Here is a 25,522-nt window from a genome sequence, read left to right as displayed (position 1 = left end):
GCCGAAGTCCTCCTCAACCCGAATGTGTCAAGAAGGCCACCGTCTTATAATGACCAGTAATTACTCTCAATCCGGCAACGTGCATGTCATCTTCATGTGAGGTCTCTTTAGTCATGCAAGCTCTCAGCTGCGGCTCGGGACAATAAAACGGAAAAATGGGGGAGATAATGAGCCTATTACGAGACTCATTTTAACACATTTATTTGCCGGCCGAACGCAGCGCGATGCCGAATCGTCACGAGAAGGTGGTGGTGACTGATGGAAGCGTTCCTGATGCTTATCATCACGCCGTCCTTAGAACCGCAATCCACCGAGACCGTAGACATCACCCTCTCCCTCACTCGGAGAGAGTTGGGGCGGGAGGGTGCCGGGGTGGGGGGGGGGCGAGGAGAAAAAGCTCTCTGTGTCGAAGCAGCCGCTCATTCACCAAGCGGCTCACACGGCGGAGGGAGGAAGAGGAGGAGGAGGAGAACAGCTGCTGCAGTAGTGTGCGCGCAGAATTTTGCAGAAAAATAGGAGGGGGGGCGGGGGGGGGGAGAAAACAAGAGCTTTGACAGCAGCGTTCAAGGCCGTTCCAGATTGGGATGAAGCCATCGGATGTCGGGATCTGCGGAATGAAGAGCGTTTTTGCGGCTTGACCGCTCGGGGCACGTGCGTGTGCGTCCTTGTGACAAAGTTGAACTGGAGCGGGATTCAACTTGAGAACTCTTCCTAGCGAGCCCGTCCTTTGGTCCTCTTTGCAAAGTCCGGTGAGTACCGTGAAACACTCGAAGTGGTTCGCTCGGCGTTGAAAGCGCTCCGAAAAGTCTTTTCTTCAACACTCCCAGTCCAGAGAGGATGAGGTGTCGTTGGGTGAAGCATGAGCCGTCAGAGAATCGCTCATAAGCGGCTGTCTCTGCTATGGACGAGCGCGGCTCTGGGCTTCTGGCTCTGCTGCTGGATCTCGCGGGCCGCCGGCGCCGGGGCCGGGGAGGCTCCCGCCGGAGCCGCCGGCGCCTCCCTGGCATGGCTCCTGTCCGACAAAGGACCCTTCCAACAGTCTTTGGAGTTCACGGAGGCTGCGGAGAGGCACCAGCAAGGCTTTAGTACCAGATATAAGATCTACAGGTGAGAGAGGCGTATGCGCGTAAGCCGGTGCGTAGAATACGGATATACTGTGGGCCCCCGCCGTACGAAAATAATTAGATCGTTAGGCGAAATCGTCGTATAGCGAGTAATAGAAACTCATGCTAATGAGCTAAACCCCTGGTAAAAACCTCAGTGTTTTACACACGTATTAAAAATTTGTAATAAAATAGTATAGTAAGTACTACTTATATATGATATACATGTATATAATTAAATATCATCATAATGAAATAGACAAAGGAAAAATGAAATTTTATTTACCTTTGAAGTGACGTGACTTAAGCTAGTTTCGGCTATATTTACAAGGCTTCTTTGTATGTCTTGATTATCTCCAGCTTCGTTTCCATAGTAATTATCTTCTTACTTCACCCTTTAACATCTAGCAATCTTGGGAGCTAACCATTTCAAGTTTGAATTAAGTGCTAAAATGCACAATAAATACGAGATCAAGTCTTTAGCATATCGGCATCTTAGTGACACCGTGACGCCGACCAATAGCAGACCAGCATCTTAGTGACGCCGACCAATAACAGACCAGTATCTTAGTGACGTATGCAGTGACGTACGATCGTGGTGTCACACTGACCGCCAAGTTTGAATTTTGTTGTTGATGCCGTAAAGCGGGAAAAATGCCGTAGGGAGGGGATGAAAAAACCTCGTATTCCACTTGGTAATGTGAAGAAAAACATACGCTAGGGATGCTGTAACTCGGGGGTCCACTGTATAATTGATGCATTGAGGGGCAGTGCTGCGTGTGCATGCGAGTTCTCATTTCACCTAACATGGAATTGAAAACCAGAGTGGAATTAATCAGTGAAGGCAGCTGCTGCTGTCCACATGTAGACTGAAAGCCTGCCCACTCTCAGGATTGTCCTGGCAGGTATCACACCTGCCAACGCTGAGATATGTCAAATTCGCCCAGTCCGCCTTTACATATTCCCACTGAAAAAGATGAAATCTTCACTCATCCTGCATGCTGTTTTTTTTTGCAATAGCTAATCGCAGTCATCTCAAACCTGCCAAGTCTTTGGGGATTTGACCACTTTTGTGTTTCCCTTTTCAATGGTTTAGTGCCAGAATTTGGCTTTAAAGGGACAGTGTGTAAGATGTGAACCGTTTTTCATTACGGACAGCAGGCTGTGCTGCGTTTACCATTATCAGACATGGCAGGCTCCGGAGGAGAGCTGTTGGTCGTTAAGAACACGTTTGTTTGCAAGTTTTTCAAATGTATAATCGTTTGATTTATTCCTTTTGAATGAAAACAGTCTAAATCTTACACAGTGTCCCTTTAACAAATGGACTCTAATTGCTAATTTTCATTTTAGGTGGTTTTACCATTGTCTCCTATTACCAGAACAGGTCTGAAATAGCGCTAGTGATCAATGGTCCAATATCTTTGTAAATTGTTGCTAGGGTGTTGACAGGAATTAATTTGAGCAAAACTATTTATGTATGAAAAAAGATGTTCCATGGCTTTCTCATGCTAACTCTCAAAAGTCACAATTAGTTGCAAGATTCCCCACTGTCTTTTACCCTGAAGATTTTTCAGGCACTTGTTTTTTTTTTTTCAGCTTTAGCCTAAGCTGTAATATAACCTGTAAAATGCTGTAAAAAATCATTAACAGTTGCTGAGTGGTTGATTCTTATTGTTTTTATATTTTGTTAGTTTTAAAAATGATACAGGTTTAGGAATACTTATTTAATTTTCTATAGATAATAATCTTAGTGGGGGGGGGGGTCTTTTCTAGGTGGCTTGGCAAAATATAACTGAGAAGCACTGTTTTAAAGTTATGATTTCTTGGGTATCGATTTTCCTCTACGCAGCACGCAAACTAAAACGATTTTGACACCACTGCTCTAACTGGTTATTTAATCAAAACAGTTCATTTTAAACCCTGAGAATAATCCTAGTTTTCCTCCCATTATACCCATAGCAGCAACAATGTCAGCGGTCATTTGTGCAGCGTGGGATGATGCGAATTTTTTTTACAGCGGAAAGGCTCTGTTCTTTCTTCTCTATCCCGCCACGGCGAGAAACGGCTAGCGTGAAACGCCACATATTTTTGCAGAGGTCATTTTGACACCTTAGGGCACCCTGAAGGTTTACCATCTCACTCTCGATCATTTCAGCAGGAGAAAAAAAAAATCACTTCATGACCTCCCGGGACATTTTTTATTTTATATTCTTTATGGAACAAATGGATAATTATCGCTGGAGGGGGAATTCAACGTACACTGCTGTGTATATTTCGGAGCACGCGCACACGCGCGCGCAGGGAAAAATGTCAGCGTGAAAGGGCTGCACAAATAGTGTGCACCTCCTGAGCTGGGATTGGTGGAGATGTTGAATTGCTCAAGGGCACCACAACAGTAGCCGGGATATAGTAGTAGCATCATGGAATCAGGTTTCAGACACCAACGCACCGAAAATAGACAGTCATTAGATATTTAAAGTGTTGGAAATTTCATCTGCGCGTTTTTGATGCCCTGCAAATATTTCTCTGTGTGAATTAGGGATTAGAGGGATTTGTGTCTTTGGAGAGTTTTTGCGACTCCGGTGTCACACAGCTTTGAAAAGCGGCTTCACGCTCATCACGGGAATTTTTAAAGGATGCTGTTGTGATATGATGCTTTTAAATGAAAAAAAACATCTTTAATACGTTTTCTGAGCCACGCACCAATTATTTAACAGCGCAATGATTTTCTTGAAACGCGGACACTTTTCACAAAACTTTCAATCGTGTCGTGCTGCTCGGCAAATGAGATTTTTTTTTTCTTTTTTTGGAGGAAAACATCAAATCTTATAGAAAGAGGAAGTCAAGTCAAAAAATGTTTTAGGGATTTGAACGTTCATGTTGCGTTTGCGGGATATGAATTAAGGTGCAAAATCCACTGGCATTCAATCATCTCAGGCGGCCATTTTGTGACAATTTTGTAACTTACCGAAAATGAAATCACAGCATCTGTTTCCTGAGGTTGGTCATGTGATCAAGCGTAGAGGTGATTGGTCATTACCTGAGCATCTGTGATGCTACAGCATATGGCAAAATATCCACTTCTCATATAACTAAAACCAGGTGGATTTTGGCACTTAATTCATATTCCATTATATAAATTATTGCTGCCAGAAGATGGGAAAAAAAAGAGAGATTGATTAAATCAGTTTAAAATTGTAATTCATCTCATTGTTTTTAATCTCTTGACAGTACTAATTTATAGTGCATGTATGGAATATGAATTAAACAACATAATTATCTGTTTTCATCAATATGACGGGTGGCTGTTTTGCCACATGCGCTCAACAAGATAAATGCTTGTTTGGGAAAAACTACTTCTTTAATATTCTGCTGGATTTGGGATGAGTTTCAAGTGCAACCTGGAATTTTGACTGTCAGAAGGAACAACACAGTTTTTTGGGGGGAAATTGCCAAATAATGAGACATTTACATTAAAGTAAAACATCGTCCATCATATCCATTGGAGACTTGCAAATGCTATGGCTTGCTACATTAGCATGTTAGTCGGAGCTGGGTGCTTTGCATTTATGTAGTAAGCTGCATTTTAGCTGCTTCTGTGGGAAGCAAATTCCTTCGCTAGATGCTAAAAAAAAACAAAAAAACGACGTACTCCGACCAAAATATAATCAACATAGATTGTCAAGAAATATTTATCCACGGACAAATATTCAACAAAGTGTCCTTTTTTGGGATCATAGTGGAGATGCGTTCACCAAAATAACTCACTTGACAGGTAACGAGAGGTGGCAGGAACCATTTTAGTATGGGGAGAATTATTTACTTACTTCAATAAAGGACTTTTGGCATGTTTGTTTTATTTAAAATCTCGAGTACCCACTGGAGTTCCTTCCAGTACCCCCAGGGGTACCCGTACCCCCCTTTTGAGAACCACTGCTTAAGATGGATAAAAACGGGTGGGAGTTGCTGCTTATCTCATATTCCACAAACAAATGAATCAGAATGCCAAATTTGGACTAACTGCGACGCATAGAACATTATTGCGAGAAAACTGTTGACTTCCCTTTTAAATCATAAAAAGAGGGAGAAACACTTGGGCAGCCTCCTCAAAGGTACTATTTGGGCTCTATTAACACATGACTTTTACAGTTATACCTGAAAAAATAAGGTGCCTTGGCGCACAAATGATCCTTTTGGACTCTTTCAGTGTATATTTTACCCGAAGGGATAACTACGGAATTCTACCGACTTTCGCCCAGTACGAGGCCAGCGTTTCTCCGCTACCTTTCTGACCTCTCAGTTGTACAATTTAGCGATCCCAACATGTTGTGCTTGCCAGTCATCCGGCCTATTTGCTATTTGGATGTTCCCCCCGTTTCACCTTTTCTCTCTCCGCTGAGTTGTTTTCATCACAATTGATTGCTCACAGCGCATGTAATAATCTGTCACGTTGAGGATGGAGCCCATTCTTATAGCAAACAATCCTCCGTTTGCCATACGCGCCTGCTGACGGAATCGCTGTCAGCAAAGAAACGGAATCAAATCAAACGGAAGCCGGGTCTTTCTCCGTCCATCGGGAACGGACGGCGAGTCTCGCTCGTTATGATGATGGGCCGTAATGGCGTACTCCACATTGTCCTGGTTCCCCAATTATTTCCCCGCTGAGCAGCTTTCCTCACGGCAGTGATTGTCCCCCAGTAGGAGAGAGAGACTTACGAGGAGAAAGCAGCTAGTGGCACAGTGGGAGTGGAATACTGTACAATAACAGATTTCACTCACTGACATTTGTGTCCAGGAAGCGCATAATGAGACGCGTTTCCATTTTTTTAAAACCTTCCTCGTGTCCGCGATACTCCGTGCGCACGGATACAGCGATGGAAGCGGAAAGACGGCCTAGTGGGATGTTTGCGTGTCTCCGGGGGGTACTGGAACGATCCCCAATTACAGCCGACACGGCTCGCGCGCCGATTTGACTCAACGAGGATAGTGAAACACTGTCTTGGGCGATGTTTTGACACGGCGTTGAGAAAATGGGAGTTTTTGTGTCATTGAAGTTTGATGTATAGACAACAACATCTCCAAAGCAATTTCCGGCGCGACGCTAATATGCGCAAATTGCTTGTCCTCCCGGCAAAATTGTTGCAGTTTTCTTTTTGTGCGCGACTCAGCGTTTATTTGAGTTGACAATGAGAATGGTGGGATTAATGTGTCGGGATGAGACGCGGTAAATGAACGTGTTTCATTATCGTGAGCGCGCAACAACAGCCCGGTTCAGGCGAGAACATTTTGCGAGAAACTCCGCCTTGACAGCTTTTTCCAAGAGTTTGCCCTCGAATACGAAGACTGAGATTTGTGAAATTGTGCTTTCAGCCTCCAAACTCCAGTTGTTAAATTGTTAGGCTAACATAATTGCCCAAAGTCATCTCAGAATGGTTTGGTAAGACCAAACATAAAAACAACCTCATGAATTCCGCAAGCAAGATGCGTCTGCTGGAGATTCAGTTAGCGTAAGGGTCAGCAGAGCCACATGCGGCTCTTTCACTCTTACGTTGCGGCTCTCCGCGGTTTGGGAAAAGAAATCATTCTTGGTTCGGATCGATTACGTGGACGGCTAGTTCTTTTCTTGAGACCAAAATGGTAACAACCTTTGTTAACGCGAACACCGCTAACGGCTAGACGACGGAACAGAGAAGGTAAACGGGAATTCGGCGCGGCCTCCATATTGAAAGCAGATATATAAAAATAGGACGACACAGGTAGGTAAACAATACAAAGTGGAGCGCTTGAAGAATTCTTAACAGGCAGCAGCTGGGGACACCCTAAAAGGGTTGCCAACCAATTGCAGAGCACACGGAGACAAACAACCATTCAGGCACCCAATCACACCAAAGGACAATTTAGTCCGTCCAATAAACTCGACGTTCCCGGAGAGAACCTAACCCAGGCTCGGGGAGAACATGCAAACGCCACACAGGAAGCAAGAGCCAGCTGGAATTGAACCTGGGTCCCTTAACTGTTATTTCCTTGAAACCAAAAAGGTAAAATTTGTTACACTGATCGAACTACCTGACGTAAACAGGAAATACAGCGCAACCTTCCACATTAAAAGCAGATAATTCAAGAAAGGATAACACAGGTAAATGAACAATACAAACTGGAGCGCTTAAAGGATTCATAACGCAAAATAAATCTCATCTTCATGTCTCTTTATGAACATGGATTCAGACGTTGGTTCGGTCTGCTCGCTTCTTTGAATGAAAATAATGTGCTACAAGCCTAGTTCACAAAAGCAACAGCCAAATGATCCCGCCCCCTTCACACTCCCACTCGCCCATTACCATAATTATGGTAAGACCTGACTGTTCATTAATATTAGATTGAAATGATCTAGGTTAAAAAGCCTTTTCCTTTCATTTTTGCTTTCTTAAGACCAACGATTTATCGGAAAAAAGATTTGCTTGTCTCATTTAATTCATCTAACAAATGCTCCTTCGTCGAAACGGGCCAAACTTAACGAGCCATTTTATTTACCTGATTTAAACATCCTAAAGTTCTATCCTAAACTCTTTTTAATGTCAAACGGGCTTGCGGGCTTTGGCTTGAGTTCCTCGGTTTTCTTTGGCCCCGGCGTCGCTTTCGCCGAGGTCTTTTCCTAAGCATGCCGGTCGAAGAAGTAAGCAAGTGGGTGTAGCTGGCCTCTGCGAGTACTTGTATTTAATTGGCATTTTGCTCATTCCGTGCGGGGACACCTTCTCGCCGCTCATAAATGCCAAACTCGGATTCATCAGTAAATCCGGTGATCTCATCCTAGCGCGAGCCAATACTTTGGCCTTGCATCCCCTCCAAAGACATGTTTTCAAGATATAATTATCCTCCGAGAACGCCATTATGAAGTGTTCTTCCAATGACACTTCCCCTAATTGGACTCATGCGCACTTTATCCTGATTGAGGTAGCTTTTATATCTCCGAGCGAACAAACCATGATCTAATAATCATTTGGGAACGTGTCCTTTCGGACCGGGCGATCCGACTAATCGATTTTCTACAAAGGCTTCCAGAGTGGTCTGCGCCACTCCATTAGAAGCGATTCAGTCCGAGCGTGATTTGTTGACGAGAAAGACCAACAATTTGACTTTGCGTTCTCACAATGGCAACGGCGCTTTGTAATCAACGTTCAGCTGGAAAACGCCGTCTCACTTTTGATGCCGAATGACGGCCGCATGCTAATTTACCTGCGTCTCATCAGCCCGTGCTTGACTGGAAGAGATAAAACCCCAAGAAAATCAATCATTCTGTTCAAAGGAGTTTAAAGGATTCGGCTTCAAAAATACACCTCAAATTACACATCAGTTGCCTTAGAAACTGCGCCGTATTTTAAATGACTCAATCCAATTATTTTGTCTTCATTTTGCACCGCATTATATCGTTTTATATCCTGCGTAGCTTTTAAAGACACTTTTTTTTATTATTATTAAATTCATGTTGTTTTGCCCCCAGACTTTTGAAGTGTTATTTAAACTTTGAAGTCATAATTGATGGATATTGATTAGTAAAGTTAGTGAAATATTGAATATTGTACAGTGGCTATCAAAGAGGCGAGTTAAAAGTTGCCGTCCTCTTTGAAGTTCCTAAATACATACTGAGCCGCAGTAGCAAAACACGTGTACAGTATTCTCGTCATTAAAAGCCATGACATGTTGTTTTTAAGTTATATTTTTGTGAATTCACACATGCATTATTTCTTTTTTTTTCCCCTTTCTTTTGACATGGATCTCCTCTTGCATAATTCATCAGATTTGCATCATCTCAACTTCCTCAAATTTGCATCATCTCAATACGTTCCAAAAATTCACGCCACGGGAGCTTTTATTTTTCTAACTTCAGGATTTTCTCAAAATGTTATATTTCTCATTTCTCAGACTGCGTTTGCCTCAAAGGTTGTTTAGCATAAACAGGGTTAGGGTTAGGGTTAGGGTTAGCCCTAACCCTAACCCATAAACAGATTCACGACAAACGTCCTAAATGTTGTGATCTTTTCAATTCACTACAGATGTGATTTTCAACGTGTCAAACATTTCCGAGCCAAAACAAAAGAATTCTAGATTCATTCACATTGACATTTTTGGAAATAATAACAATTGACTTCTATATTACTTCTTTCAAAATCACTCCACTGTTCGATCATTTTTTCACTCAGAAATAGCATTTGGATAACTTATTTTTATGTTGTTGTTTTTTTATGCTGCTCTTGATGCTAGGAATATTTGGAAAATTGTGTACTTACTGTATTTACTACTTTTATCACAAGGACATTCTTTGCAACACATTCAAAATTTTCCAGAGACAGGGGCAGAACCATTGAACTCCGGTGACATTTTGATAACCTCCGGTGACATTTTGATGACCTCTGGCGACATTTTTGTCCAATCTTGGCAACCTTGCTCGCATCCCGACAAAATCAAAAGAACTGTTTGCCAATAATACTTGCCGATATACGCCCCTCGGGGCCATAGGAGCTTTAGCTGGGTAAATTCAGGACTCCGGTGGTAAAAACATCCTTTATAACGTCACGGCAAAGAATTCACACGATGTACCAATCTGTTGATGAGTTAGGACATTTTTTGTATAAAATCGGTGCCTGAGCATACTGGGTTTCAACATCCTCCCAAGCTTTATTTAGACAATATTTCACAGCATTGTGGCCAGGAAAATCAATTACTGAAGGAAAAAAAGAGCTATATACATAAACACCCACAATAGTAAAATACCATCGGTAGGTTTAATTACAGTATTCATTTGTTCTTTGTTCTTTTTATATGCTTTTATAAGCCCAACCACGGAATCAAATAATTCTTTAAGACGTTTGAAGCCACTTTCAAATCAGGTCCTCGCACTTCTGGTGCGGGGGGCAGAGATTGCCACCCATTGGATAGGGTCTATTAATGTCACTTTACATTCCTTATCCAGTGTCAGATTTGGGTAAGCTAAACCGATTATGTTGCAGTCTTCGACTCATTAGGTTTGAGAAGCAAATTCCAAAGGTACGTAAACGTCCGCATCCCGCTGGGAAGAATGAAGGATGCAAATCTTGCAATTTGTTATTAATTGGATGAGGAAGATGGTAGGCGGGGAAAAAAATAGAAGTACCAATATAATAGGAAACCGTCAGCCACCCGCTATGACCTTTGTAACATTGACTTCACGGAGTGACTAGGAGATGACAAATGCCACCATAGGTTGCGGCCAAGTAAGTGTGTATGCGTGTGTGTATGTGCCCAGGGAGTTTGGTCGATGGAAGGTCAACAGCCTGGCGGTGGAGAAACGAGACAGTCTCGGCGGCGGCCGCGGTCTGGCTCTGCCCCTCGACCCCGAATTCATGCACACCATCCGCCAGCTGGGAAGACGGCCGACCCTGCGCGCAATTACCGAGAGTCTAATCAAAAAATATGGCACCCATCTCCTCCTCTCCGCCACCTTAGGAGGTACGGTAAAACACTCCGGAAAGCATCTCTCGCTTTTCAGGATACGGGACGCCGCTTTTTACAATCTGATGTTGTTCCATTATTAAGGCGGGTAATAGTCAGCTGATCCCATTTTTTTTCTTGATGTTGTTCTGTGAAAAAACATTGAAAAAAAAATATTCGGAATAGTGCAATAGGTATAAAATGTAATGTTTTGCATTTTTGTTCCTGTGTTACAAACAACATGCAACTCAAAATGGATATTCAGCACTAGATATATATAGTTTTCATAAGTGGTTCTTCAGTTTACATGATTACAATAGATGTACTGCATTAGCTGGCCCAAAAATGAAATATTTAAAGTCTGATGGAACGTCTGTGTTCAAGGATCTTTTATCATCGTTAAAATGGAGCCAGACATTACACAAGAAATGACAAGTAAAACTACACGTCTGTGTGAGTAAATTAGCGGTCATTTTTGGTTAACACAAAATTTGAAAACCCATATACAGTGGACCCCCCGTTTTTTTCACGTTAGATTTTTGTCTACAGCATTTTTTTCCACTTTGCCGCTTCAACAACTGCCATGACCTGTGGGCTTGGCTGTGGTTATGTTGTTTTGCCTCCCTCTTCAGGCGATTTTAGATAGTTAGGCTCCTTCCCTAAGGTGTGAATACGACTGTCCATGGTAGTTCATCTACAATTGACTGGGGATTTGTCGAAGTCAACCACGCCTCTCGTCCAAAGTGTGACGGAATAAACTCCAGCTACCTGGAATACAGAACATTAAAAATTTCCGAGGAAAAGCATCGTATAAACCTCATTTAAAATTGTTGTTAAAAAGATAAGACAGTGCCGTTCTTAGCAAAGATTAGTTTTAGATTTCTTACTTTTTCTAATCGCGTCCACTGTATTTTGACCTGGATCAAATATGCTTTGATAGCAATGGCACTACAAAACGTGACACAATAATAATAATAACGAGATGACTGTGATTAATGATGATGAATAAATGATCGGTTCTTTTTTTTGCGACTCACCCTCAATTCATCCAAACTGCCAGTTCCCCCACAGTACCTAATTACTACTTTTCAATCTAATATGTACAGATGCTAATGAAAGGTGATTAGCGTTGCTCGGTCGGAGCTAATGAAGCTTGCGTTCGCTCTGTGTGACTGTCACCAGGGGAAGAGTCCTTAACCATATTTGTGGACAAAAGGAAGCTGGGTCAGGAATCTTCGGTGGCGGGGGCTGAGGGCAGTAAAAGCAACAGCACGAGCGGGGCAATTACGCTGGAGGCGCTTCACCAGCTGGCGGCTTCCTACTTCACCGACAGAGAGAGTACCCTTCGCAGGCTTCACCACCTCCAGATCGCCTCCACTGCCATACGGGTATGTAGAGACGTGTAAAAAGACGAGAAGCGTGTTGGGAGATGGGGCGGCTCATCTGCCCTGCCGCGAGGCAGCGGGACCGCTGTCCGGCGTAATAGTTACTTGGAGGGCATTAACTAGTCGAGCTTGTTTCAAATTCTCAATGCTACGACATATTAATACCCTTTGCGTGCATGTGTCACAGCGACGTGTATGAACAGACTAAGAAGACACTGCAAAGAACGCTCGAATGTAGTCAGTCTACCGTGTTTTTTAGACCAAAATCTGCACTGGGTTGGATGGTGTGTTTTGATGAACGGGTGTGTCCAATACTATAGGGCGCAACGGGTTTTAAGGTGCACCAGATATTGTGGCGTAGTATCAATGGTCAAGTGTATATTTGAAAATGTCTTCGTATAAGGCCCACCGAGTTACAAAGCGAACTGTCGCGGTGAACTATTTCATTTTTTTTATTTTACACATGTAACCCACACCCGCGAATAATACGGGTTATAAGGCGCAGCCTCAATGAACGAGACAATTTGGGAAAATTTCATCATGTAAGGCATGCCGGGTTATATGGGGGAATGGGTTACAAGGTGCAGTCTCAATTAACAGGTCTAATTTTTTTTTCCTTATCAGGCATAGAGTGTTATAACTTGCACTGCGTTATAAGGTGCAGTAGCAATCAACAGGTCTATTTTGTGGAATTTCCTTGTATAAGGCACACTGGGTCAACAGCCGGACTTGGTTCTAAGGTTATCAATGAACCAGTTTGTTTTGGGAAATTATTATGTATGAGATGCAACGGGCTATAAGGCTTAGTCGCAATGAAAAGGTCTCATTTCTCAATTTTGGGTAGAAGGTATAAGGTGCACAAGGTTGCTTCCAAGGTTCAGGTCTATTTTGTGAGATGTCCATATAAACAGATCTCCGTGTTATAAAGTGCATCGGGATATAAGGCACATTACTGCACGCAGCAAATTAGTCAAACTTTGCTCAATTCAAATTCTAGATTTTGTTGTTTTAAGATTGTTGCTTTAATGTAATATTTGTAAACAAATCTAAAGTACTGTATTTTTTCATAGCACACGGTTAATGTGAAAGATTTAAAAAATTCAACTGACCGTCATACGTGCGTTCAATTTTTCAGAAAATGTAAGGATATTTCGCGTGACTTATTGTCCGAAATATGTGGTACCATTTCTGTTGCAGCTCTTCCTGAACTGGTTAGTGAGTTTATGATTCAGTTAAATGCTAAATGTTCTGTATAATTGTTAACAATCAAAACCATGTCCCCGGAGTATCATGAAAAAGCTCCCGAAAGAGCGCTTGAATTCACAACGAAATAACGAAATAGCATCTTCGGTTGACAGATTCATCCTACCGCTTAAGTGAAACTCTTCATTTACATAATAAATCAGGTGATAGACACATTTAATGAGTGCACCTAACGTGAGGCGTTTACACTATTTAGCCCGATGCGCCTGCGAGATTTACAGTGTACTTCAGTTAACAAAGTTTGTCAACTTAATCCCATAAAGTTATAGCAAACCGTAACATGGAAAGCAATACTTCATTGTAAAATTCAAATGAATATTTATGTGCTCGCCAATCCCAAAGGGGAACTTAAGAGGACTGGACAAGTGCAGCGGTTTCAAGGCCTCACAATGAAACACCAATCATCCGTTTTAACATCTAAAGTAGCTATTAGAGAGGACGCATACATCAGCCCGAGGGTAAAACGTAGATGCTAAAGTGAGTAGCTGCTGATGAAGACAAGTGCTACCCCACAAACATCTTCTTATGGTTATCCGTCGGCTTGATCGATTAGCGATATCGTTCCATTCATTCCCAGCCGGGCTGTTTTTCATCCGATGAAGAGCGGAGGAAGAAGACGAAGGTGCCGGGGAATGGATATCACTCTTTATGAGGGATATAGAAACTGAAGCTTCCGTTGATATCCTTTCATTAATATTGTACGACGTTGAAGGATTTGTTACTTAAGCCTCTGCAGATGTGTGCTTTCAAATTTCTAGATTCGCCAAGCAGGGTCAATTACAGGAGAAATGTAGTTAGCAATGAGTCTGTCTGATGTTGGATGGTCACGGCAAAGTAGATTTCCTCCTCCTAACGCTTCGCTGAGGAGGAGAAGCTTGTACGTCGGATACCTTTTCAGGATTTCTTCACGGTTTACTTGCCAGTGAATGTAATTTGAGGTACAAATTGATTTTCATGGGCTGTTTAGGTTATTTATTTGCACAAACAAGGTGAATCCACATTTAGATGTTAAAGTAGCCTGTAATCAAAACAAAGGGTGTGTAATTTCGTCGGTACATTGTCTATACGTTTGTATATTTTGTCAATATTGGCACGTTTCCATATGTAAAGGTAAGAACCAGGTATTTTTCCAGAGCTGGGGTTCCAAGCATACACCGCTTATACGACAGTATACGGGTGGGGTAAACCACCGCTGGTTTAGCAGATTCAATACATTCTATAGGCAATAAAAATAAAATAAAACAATCTAGTGTACACATGTTTACAAAGGACATCTGGACAGTCTGCATTGAGATTGTGACAGTGTCTTGATCCAATTCTAGGAGTGTGGCTTATATACTGTGATTTTATTTCGAAATGGAAAACTGACTGCACCAGAAGCTAGGCGAGGAGAGCTGAGTAGGTCACCCTGCTAGCAAAACCACATCTACTGGACATGAAATAACGCGCGATGAAATATAAGGTTGACATGACATGTTCTAGCTTCTTTTTTTTTTTTTTTTTTGATGCATGCAGGTAACAGAAACCAGGACAGGGCCACTTGGATGCAGCAATTACGACAATCTGGACACCGTCAGTTCTGTTCTTGTTCACAGTCCAGAGAACAAGGTTCAGCTACAAGGTAAGAAAGTTCTCAATCTTATAATACAGTATTCCCTCGTTTTTCGCGGTTAATGGGGAATAAAGTAGCGTTACACCCCCCACGGAATTGTCATGCAGGTGTATGCGGGTTCCTGACTTTTTTAAATGTGACAATATTTAAGGCAAATATCCACTGACAATGAGGGCACAAGTAGATCATGTGTCTTGTAGGAGTGCCCGTCTCCCTATGAAATTCCCACACGCTGTCAGGTCGATGCGAAGGAAGAGCAGGAAAGAGCAGCGCTGCACCGGAGCGTTGTAAATCTCTTACCTAGGTCTCTTTTGTAATATATTGGAATTTCAAGTGTAAAGTCAGATTTTTCTCATGTTTGGTCAGCTACAGGCTTCACTCTAATTAGACATCCGGGCGTCACTAATATAACCATGGCTCTCCGTGACACTACAGCCTGAGAAATGGGAAAGGGAAGGGACAACAGCACAGTTAATGTTTAAGGTTTAGTCCTTTAAAATTTGAGTAAATATGTTTACTGCGGTAGTTTGATGTCTGAGGAGTTCCTGTGGCAAGTGCATTTTCCTCATAGTTTGTACTTCCCCATCCTTTTTTATTGTTTTATGTTGTACATCCTGTAGCCTGCTGTTTTTGGCCTCAGCTTTCTTTGGAAGAGAGTATTGGCACATTGGACAAGAAAATTTGACCCAATTTTCCTTGTATGTGTGTTCTTTGCCAAAAAACTATCAGTTGTGTAAAAACTACAGTTGCTTGTTCACATTCAAACCCAGCTGGTAGCAAACAGTGCGTGACATCATACACACCGTGATCACGACATCTATGATCCGGGCGCCCTCAGACCGGTCAAAGGAGACTTCAATCTTTTGCTCCTCTCTCATCTATTAAGAGCTAAGCTTCAAACGACCCGTGTCAAGAGAGGGAATATAACACTGTACCTTCAGCGCCAACGTGAAGCAAGCTCTGGTATACTGTATTCTAAATGGAGAATACGAGTTTGTCTGATTATTTACTAATGTATTGTCTTATACGTCATATTATACAGTTTGTTCTATACTATACTCAGTGATTGGCTTGATCCGGTATACGTTGCTTGCACATCCCCCACAACAAAGCATTCTGGGATGTCTTTCCTTCCACTGCGGCCAACATGTTGAAGTTGTGTGCGCTGTTAACATCAACTAACAACCCGGATTATTATGGCATTTTCAGAGTATTTTGAGGCCTTGCCAGCTCTTCAAAAAGCAAAATACCAGCAGAAAGTTACTCTTTGTGGTGGAATCGACCCATAAACGTTCCCCACGGCTGATTTCCCGACAGAGAATGCCTGTGCTAGTGTTTCTTACCCCGACATTGTTAACTAGCAGCTGTTGACAACAGGCATCGTGACGCACCTCCAGATGAGAGGCTAAAATTGACCGGAGGCTCGCAAACCATTTCATAAGAAGATGGATACAGGGTGGAAACGTCAAAATCGTTTTTGAAGACGCAGGAAAAAACCATCAGTCACTGTGACTGTTATATAAATACCGATAATGATTGGCCACCAACGTAACTGAAAAATATGATGTGCTCTTGCAGTGCTTATCTGCACATTATTGGTCAAAGTAATCTGTAAACTACATGTTATTTGCTTATTATATGAATAGCAGTGATTGGGACTTACCTCAAAACCTAAGCAGCTTGCAGATTAGTATAATTTAAAAAATGGTAGTCTTTATTCAATCCTCTTATATCACTACAATTTCAAAGGTAACCAAACGTATCGCACACAACATGATCGCGAGCCCCAACCTCTACACAGGAGATGTTTTTGTTATCTTTTTTCCTCCGTCTTTGAGCCCTAGTGCATACATACACACCACAGAACCTCCACTTGTACTTGGAAAAATACAGTATACTTTTTTTAAATTAATTAGACAGTTTGTAAAAATGTCATAATTTTATTCTGCTAAATATCAGAATGGCCTCAAAAATGCCCTAATATATATATATATAAAATCTTCACCATATCACCATCCTTCCCCTGTCCCCTGTTGACAAGCTCATTGTGCTGTATTCAAGATATGTTGAGAACACTGTTGAAAGCACATTGATGATTTTAATGGGCTCTTAATGTATAGTACGCCTTTTAAAAAGTCAATCCATGTACATTTGCCGTCATAAGTGTGGATAATTGCTCACGGATCAATTTTGCAGCAGGCTATTTTCAGCAGAACATTCGGTGCCTTTTAGCAAGAATTGCTGGCAGCGGAATGGTGTAAATGCTAGGCAAAATAAACCGGCGTGCCCGTGTTACATGTAATAAAGGAACACCCGGCGAAATAGATATTGGCTCCAAATAGACTAAAATCCATCAGGCCTGGCTCTAGCCGTACAATTAGTTTGTCACAGTTGTCATGCGATTTGTTGATGATAATTACAAGAAGCAGCCTCATTCTCTCATCTTTCATGGGGCAGTATAATAATTGCCTTGGCCCTGTCTTTCACGCTCCGCAGGGCTGCAGGTCGTCCTCCCGAGCTACTTGCGGAGCCGCTTCATTCAGGCGGCTCTCAACTACATCGGCTGTAAATCCGAGGGTCATTTTATGTGCCAAAACAGCGAATGCTGGTGTGCGTGCAACGTGGACTTTCCGCAATGTAATTGTCCCCGCGCCGACCTGGACACTCTGGAAAACAACTTAGTACGCATCAAAGAGGCCTGGAGGCGGACAAACGAGGAGTTCGAGGCATCCGGTGAGTCAGGGGTCTTGATTTATTGCTGCCCTTGTATATCATTTGAAAATGTCAGCGTGACTAGTGCGATCGAAAAGCTCCGGCGGGAGGACCTCTGTTTGAAATTTCTGAACTTTAAGTTCTTGCTCGCTGGAAGAAGAAGATTTGTATTTGAGCGCTAACATGAAGAGAAAAGCCATGTCTTGTTCCTGTTCGAAACCCTTGCTCGGCTGTCATGTGTTGCCGGTCTGAATCAAAAGATCTGCCACTCAAAGTGTCAGATCTCAGTATGCGGCTCTCTATAGGCACCGGAGCCTGGACTGCCTGGAAAATAAAAGCCGCTTGCGGTCCACATTGTTTTACAAAAGTCTAGCTGTGAGTCACTCATCAACACATTTAATTAATTGACTAATTCAATCGGAAAATCTTAAATGAAGCCATGAGCGTGCCGGTGAAGTTAGAACGTGACTGCGCTTATCACCGGGGGTTGCTAATGTACCTATAACGGTGTCAAGCTCGCTAATTGATTGCGTGACCTCCACTAAGAAGGCTGGTTGTCCTCATTTTGTGCCCTTCTTGTAATTTCCCGCAGCTTTGCATCGAGCAAATCGCCTTGTGCGCAAATAAATGGTCCACCGATCAAACAAAGCCCAGCTTGTGTCCTAGGACTTAATAATGTAATATTGCATCATTTTGAAACAAAGCTATCATTAGCATAAACGCAACATACCCATCCCTGATTGGATTAGCAGCCTCAACTGGCATTTAGCGAGCAATTTACACAGAGGTTTGCAGAAAATCTGATCTAATCTGTTCTGGGGCATGAATAAAAAGGCGTAACCTAAAATTCAAGGTTATACGATCCCTCGAGCATGATTGAAAAACACTTTGAAGGATTTGTTAGGATTTTAGGCAGAATGGTGCTTTGCAAATTGATTTCACAATTCTAAAATTGTAGGTTCAAACTCTGGCATCTCTCCATGGTGTTAGCCTTCTATCTATCTATCTATCTATCTATCTATCTATCTATCTATCTATCTATCTATCTATCTATCTACCGCAAGAAAACAAGCAAGCTAGTTCAAATATGCAAGCTAGCACACTATACTCAAGCTAGCTCTATCTATCTATTGCAAGAAAACAAGCAAGCTAGTGCTCAAATATGCAAGCTAGCGCACTAATATGCAAGCTAGCTCTATCTATCTATCTATCTATCTATCTATCTATCTATCTATCTATCTATCTATCTATCTATCTATCTATCTATCTATCTATCTATCTATCGCAAGAAAACAAGCAAGCTAGCGCACAAATATGCAAGCTAGCACACTATACTCAAGCTAGCTCTATCTATTGCAAGAAAACAAGCAATTTTGTGAACAAATATGCAATCTTGTGCACAAATATGCAAGATAGCGCACTAATATGCAAGCTAGCTCTATCTATCTATCTATCTATCTATCCATCCATCCATCCATCCATCCATCCATCTAGCAAGCTAGCAAGTTAGCGCACTGGTAAGCAAACTAGCTTTATAACAATAGCACCCAATAGATGTTAATCCCTAAAAAAAAAAATCCCTCTTTATTTAGGCGGCACCTTATAATACGTTCTGCCTTATAGTAAGAAAAATTCAGCTCGCTATTTTAGTTCTGACTTCCTTCTCTGCAAAATAACCACGAGCTGATTTTGCACCTTTACGCTCTTCTCGCTTTCCAGAGGAATTCCAAAGCTTTGTTGGAAATCTGCCAACGCATTACGCTGTGAACACATCTGTTGTGGAGCACTTATGGAGGACAGATGCCAGCCTTCTCCAGCGCTACAGGCAACTGGAGACCAGCAGCCAGCAGCTCTTCACCAAAGCCCGCCGCACCGTCAACAAGCTCTTCAGCCTCAGCAAGAGGTGCCGTAAACAGCCCAAAATCATCCTGCAGCGGCCGAGGTGAGATGCAAAACAGAAACAAGTGGAATTTTTAATCAGCGGCCTGAAAATCAAGGTGCTTCCAAGGTGCGCTACGGCTGCTTTTACACAATCGAGAGTTGTTTGTTTCATTGCATTTTTGAAAGGCTTATTGCAGAAGCATCATTACTTCGGAACACTTTACCTTGGTTTATGAACGTGTTTGTGATTGGCTGAATGTTAGCTTATGTAAAGCACATTGAGGTGTAGAAAATCAATTTATTATTTATTTGATGGAGATTACATTTTTTTTGACCAGTCCGACTTAGAAGGAAGTAAAATAGTAAGGCCACCAGAACTGAAGTTATGGTCCCAAATCATTCATCGCAAAACAAAACTATTTGAAAATTAGCCTACGTCTGTAAACATTTCTCCTTGGAGGCTTCTGCTTTGAGAGATTCTTGGGATTCCTGAGGCGAAAAAAGCTTCAAAATTCCTTCTCATCTGTGACTTTTTTGCAGCTGCTCTCAGCGAAATGACATGTATTAGCCTGATAGAAACGTACCTTAATTTGCTTTTATCAGAAGCTTTTTGGCTTCTAAACTCACACTCTTTATAAAGTAATTTTCTTTATCTGAGGTGTACATTGATTTATAACCAGCAGTCGCATCTTTTTTTTCCTACATTACAAACTGTGGCTTTCCTAATACGTGGAACAACAGCCTGAAGTTATTTTCCTTTAATCAGATTCATTTGGCAAAATAATTATCATTTTTTGTCTAAGATTTATATCCCTGAGCTAAACAGAGGAGAAAGAAAGTTCCCCTCAAAAAAAAATAAAACCCAATTTTCTAACCTAAATCCTATATGTAGTATAATTTGGAACAGTGCAAACGGCGCTGACATGGAATGGGGACACTTTTGCCTTCCCACTAATATTCAATATTTGACGGTATTATCGGAGCTTTACCAGCCCGGGCTGACGGCTGTGTAAATAGCAAATGCCAGAAGAGTGCGACGAGTGGGAAGTTTCAACTTCTCCCACACTGTTGTACTCATACAAATGGTTCTCATACGTGTATTGGTAATAAGGCCTCTTAAACTAGGTTTTTTTTTTTTTTTAATTAGCGGAGTAATATTCCGTATTTTTTGAACTATAAGCCGCACTGGTATATAAGCAGCAGCAGTAAAAGATGAGCAAAACAAAAAACATAATGTTTGTTTGTTTTTTGCTCATCTGCTGCGCTGAACTATAAGACGGAAGTCCAAACATCAGATATTTACGCAGAAAGATGGTTATGAAAGTTTTTTTTTTCCTTTTTTCGGACTGAACATGCCCGCATGATTAGTACCAGCGTGTTCATAGAAAAAAGATAGATGGATGGCGAAATAACATAAAATAGCAGTTCAAACGTACATTTTTAAAAATCTTTTTATTTGTCATTTTTATATTTTCAATGTTACACTTTAAGCGCTGTCATTGATTCACATTTTTTAGTTATATTTCATAGCTGTTCCATTTATTGACACCTTTAACAGATACACACTTTTGCTTTACCAGTGGATTGTTTCCTGGTGGTGCACTGGACTATAAGCTGTAGGGCTCAAATCATGAGAAAAAAATGGTGGCATATATTCTGAAAATACGGTAATTCAGTTTCCCTGTAGTTTAAATGGCGTTGTCGTTATTGCATGTTAAATGTGATGCATTGCAATTATTTGCAAAGAAGAAGGTCACACAAAGGGATTCCTTGCAACATTAATTTAAAACTATTGTGCAATATTATCTACATTCTTCCAACACAACCCCCACCTCACCCATTTTTGCATGTAAGGTCATCTGTTTTGTCTGCCCACACCCCAACCCTCTCTACATGTACGTTTGCTCACGTTAGCATTTGAGCGTGGGAGTGTTGCAGTACATGTCCTTTGGGAAAAAAAATACTGAGATTTATGATTACCTGGTCAGTCCACTCATTTCAAATGTCTTTTAAAAATTGTTTAAAAAAAAAACCACAAAGATGCAAACCATGTTTTTCAGAGGACCGAAAATAGATATTTTGACTTAACAGGTTACTTTTATTGTTAAGTTTTCGTGCGAGTAATGAGTAACTAAAATTTACTTTTAAAAAGTAACATTCCCATCAGTGCCGCTGAAATACTCCACACCAGATGCCGTTTCTCACATCATTAAGCATCTAATTTCCTGATTGTGCGAAACCACGTCACTGCGGAAAAAGCAATTTCCTGTCTTTATTGGGTTTCGAACTCCAAGAGCCAAATACAAAAATTATGTCTGAAAACAGTCACCATCCTGCCGCTTTCTTAAATACTTTGCAAACGTTTAATCAACCGCCAGGTCCTTAGTCTTTCGAACTAATAATATTGCATTTATTTTAACACTCAGTGCATCATGGGACGTGTTTATCTTTTTGTTAATCATCTTAAAATTTCCTGATTCAAGTTCCAATTCCTCCCTTCATTTTTTCAAAGTAGCTCTAAGCCAAATACGGACTAAAGGTGACAATTCCAGCCCAAGCTGGAAAATGAGCCATATTCTTTATTTCCGGCATTCACCATTACTGTGTGAACAAGTCAACACTGTAAAAGCACTCAGAGTAGTTTGAAGTGAGAAAGGTGCTCCATAAATGCAGTCCATTTTCTGTTAACCGTTTTTCAAGAAATTCAGCCACGGCTACATTCCTGCTATCCTTTACTGCTCAATCTATTTTTTTTTTTGCTCCATTTTCAGCATTCACCGTAGATCCCTCGATTCAAGCATCTTCTCACAACCAATGTGGTCATGACTGCAGTCTGTTGGTTGCTCCTGGAAAGGATTTGAATGAAATTGTACAAGCCTCCAGCTTACTAGTCAAATTTAGACACTAGCACTTCACTCTAAAATCCAATTATACTTATTTATTACACACTCGCTGCTTGCAAAATGAAATAAAGACAATATTGGTTTTGGGTCAGTAGGTACATCTGTTTCTTTTATAGTTGGTGCCCCGGTGAAACATTTATGGTGTGGGTTTATTAAATTTTCCATGTGTTCACAAGTCTTATTGTAAATGTAAAATCCAATAGATATTTTTTATGTGAAGCATGTATCATATGGTAATGCGTAACTGTCGTTATTAAACAAGCATATTAAGCGTATTCCGCTGTGTGTACGGGTGTCAATCTGTTATTTTTTGTCCTTAATTCTATCTCTGAAAATATGCTTAATTTGCAAAATGCTAAAGAGTATGTTAACTGTATGTTTTAATCAGACTAAAATGAAATGCACAGCCATTACCCTTCTGTTTAAGACATTTACAAGATAGAAACCAGAGATAAGTGGCCCTTGTAATTAAGAGGCATTACAGTGTTGTAATTATTACCTTCCACCAAAATACATTGAAAATTATAATCAGTTAAACAAATTGAGGGTACTGTGTGTTTTATTTTGTTTTTTTTTTTTTTACTACAAGGTATATTTATGAGCTTTTCATTTTCTCCAGTATTGGCAGAACATCTTTTAATTACATGCGCCTTATGGATGTCGGATTTTTGATTCACCCCCCTTATCACCCGGTGTGCCTTTACGGACATTTTCAAAACTCAATCTACTTAATGAGATTGCGCCTTATACCCAGTGCGCCTTATACATAGAAATTTTGAAAATTTTCGCTGTCCTATTCATTCCGACTGGGCCTTATACGCCGGTGCGTTGTATAACCTCGTAAGCCTTGTGTACGGATTTCCGAAAACAGTCCCGTTGATTGAGACGGTTCCTTATAACGTGTAAGTCTCATAACCCCGTATGTTTGGAAATTTCCAAATATAGGCCTGTTGATTGATATTGCACCTTGTAACCCAACGCCTCTTACGTCTTTAGGCACTTTTTTGGATGGAGGCTAACAGTTTTGCCTCATCTGATCACACCAAACACTTAGAAGATGTGATTCTCTCTCGCAGGCCTCTGCACTTCTGGTTGAGCTACACCCTCTCCATCTTGTACTGCAGTGAAAACAACCAAGTGGGCGTCTACAACGACGAGAGTCGGCGATGCTCCTGCCCCTATAATCACCCCCCCTGCCAAGGCCTCATACCATGCTCCATGGGCGACGGAGCCCGCTGTTCATCTTGCTCGACCGAGAACCGCACAAGATGCTCCAACTGCAATCCCGGCTTCACCCTGAACCAGGGGGTCTGCCGGCACGCGGTGCCCGACCCTACTGACCCTTACCTGGGTTTGGAAAGTGACCAAGACTTGCACGACATGGAGCTTCGCTATCTCCTTCAGCGACGCGATCCACGCATCACTCTGCACGCGGTGTTCGTAAGCAACGACGTGCGGGTAAACAGTTGGTTCGATCCGTCGTGGAGGAAGCGAATGCTGCTGACCCTAAAGAGCAACCGGGTTAAATCCAATCGCGTTCACATGCTCCTTGGACTAGCCCTGCAGTTTTGCCTCACCAGGAACAGCACCCTCGAGCCAGCTTTTTCCCTATTTGTGAACCCATTTGGAGGCAGCCATTCCGAGAGCTGGACGATGCCCATAGGCCAACACGGCTACCCTGACTGGGAGCGGACCAAATTGGACATTCCCTTGGACTGCTATAACTGGACGTTGTCTCTTGGAAACAGATGGAAGAGCTTTTTCGAGACGGTGCATTTTTACTTGAGGAGCCGAATCAAGGAGGGCGCGGCAACGGGATCCAAGAACACGTCGGCGGACTACGAGCCCGTGGAGGCGACAGAGCCGCCCAACAACATCGGTTACATGAAAGTGAACAGCATGCAGCTGTTCGGATACAGCATGCATTTTGATCCCGAGGCAATCCAGGACTTGATTCTGCAGATCGACTACCCGTACACTCAGGGATCACAGGACTCGGCTCTGTTGCAGCTGGTGGAGTTGCGCTACAGGGTAAACCGCCTCTCGCCTCCGGGCGCCCCCCACGCCGATCTCTTTGCCTGTCTGCTGCGCCACAGACTTAAACTCTCCAGTGCGGACGTAACCCGGATCCTCACCGCCCTGCAGACTTTCAGCGCCAGACAACCGAGCTACGTGGAGTACGAGGCGACCAAACTATGTAGCTAATGGCGCCCTTGTTGTGTTTTCTATTTTCCCGCTGCGTACAGTACTGGCTTGCATCCTCTTTCAGCTGGGTCCGTTTGTTGTCAAGTGAAACGTACAATGTTCAAGGCTTTGTTGTACATAAGCTACGTGCAATGAAAAACGATGCTAATGTCAATGTAGTTTTATGAATTAAAGATGATTAAATCATCCGGTTCAATTATATGCTTCTCACTGGTGTGAAAACGCTACAGACGACAAGCACGCTCAATCGATTCCAAGCACACGTGGGGGGTTCGATCCAATTCGATTGACAAGGAACAAAAGCAGCATGCTTTGCCCCGTTTGCCTTCAAAACGGTACAATTTCGATGTGATTATCAGAAATTACCGACGCGACCAGATAAAATCTTCAAGCTATAGACCTAATAAAAATATTCTGCTTCATAATTTCTTTTTGCCGGACCTAGGATAATTCACAAGTCACTCTCATAGCATTTCAATAGAGTTCAAACATTAATGCAGCTGCATTGTTCAATTTCTCAATTTGACTTGATGCGCTGCATTTCATTGTGCTTCTGGGTTCCTCCATCTTTGTGACAAACTTGCTTACACACATCGCACACAATTTGAGCGCTGCCCGAGATGGTCCGCCGTTATTGTAGACCAAGAAGGAAGGTGATCCGTAGTTGCCATGGCAATGACAAAGATAGTATTCTTTCTGTTACAAGCCAGCGCACCATTGCAACTCCTGTGAAGCTAGTTAATTGAATTCAAATCACTGCACAATGTGGCTGCTTAGGGTAATGCTGTAATTAAAATAAAACACAAAAAAAAATATACATATATATGTTTGTTTGAATATCGATCAAAAGAATTTATGAGCGTGTTCAATGCAAGCTTCACATTGTTAATATTTCCCCCACTGGAAAGTTTTGTTGTTGTTTTTTGTACCCCATCTGGAGCCTCAAACACAAGGTCTCCATTCTCCTTTTAGTCAGTAGCCTTGGCACAGATT

At 42.0% G+C, this 25,522-nt stretch overlaps 1 protein-coding gene across 1 annotated transcript; it reads left to right on the top strand.

Annotated features, from left to right (window-relative positions):
* The first annotated feature begins 508 nt into the window (after positions 1-508).
* On the top strand, positions 509-24,720 carry LOC148414363 (BMP/retinoic acid-inducible neural-specific protein 3-like). The gene is made up of 8 exons (XM_088430317.1): positions 509-749; positions 828-1,107; positions 10,384-10,586; positions 11,751-11,956; positions 14,732-14,837; positions 17,325-17,561; positions 19,260-19,482; positions 23,401-24,720. The coding sequence occupies exons 2-8, from the start codon at positions 860-862 to the stop codon at positions 24,527-24,529; spliced, it is 2,352 nt and encodes a 783-aa protein (XP_088286443.1). The 5' UTR covers positions 509-749; positions 828-859; the 3' UTR covers positions 24,530-24,720.
* Positions 24,721-25,522: the final 802 nt, after the last annotated feature.

This window comes from Hippichthys cyanospilos, chromosome 12, assembly GCF_059441005.1.
Source record: "Hippichthys cyanospilos isolate Australia breed blue-spotted pipefish chromosome 12, RoL_Hcya_1.0, whole genome shotgun sequence".
Lineage (NCBI taxonomy): Eukaryota > Metazoa > Chordata > Actinopteri > Syngnathiformes > Syngnathidae > Hippichthys > Hippichthys cyanospilos.
The sequence above is the reverse complement of the archived record's forward strand: the minus strand, read 5'-3'. Positions and strand labels throughout refer to the sequence as shown.

What these genes read in the sequence shown, in the direction of transcription:
- LOC148414363 (XM_088430317.1), top strand. Translation starts at nt 860, where the DNA reads ATGAGCCGTCAGAGAATCGCTCATAAGCGGCTGTCTCTGCTATGGACG. An exon ending in ACCAGATATAAGATCTACAG is followed by an intron (nt 1,108 to 10,383) that starts GTGAGAGAGGCG and finishes GTATGTGCCCAG; the next exon opens with GGAGTTTGGTCGATGGAAGG. An exon ending in ATCATCCTGCAGCGGCCGAG is followed by an intron (nt 19,483 to 23,400) that starts GTGAGATGCAAA and finishes TCTCTCTCGCAG; the next exon opens with GCCTCTGCACTTCTGGTTGA.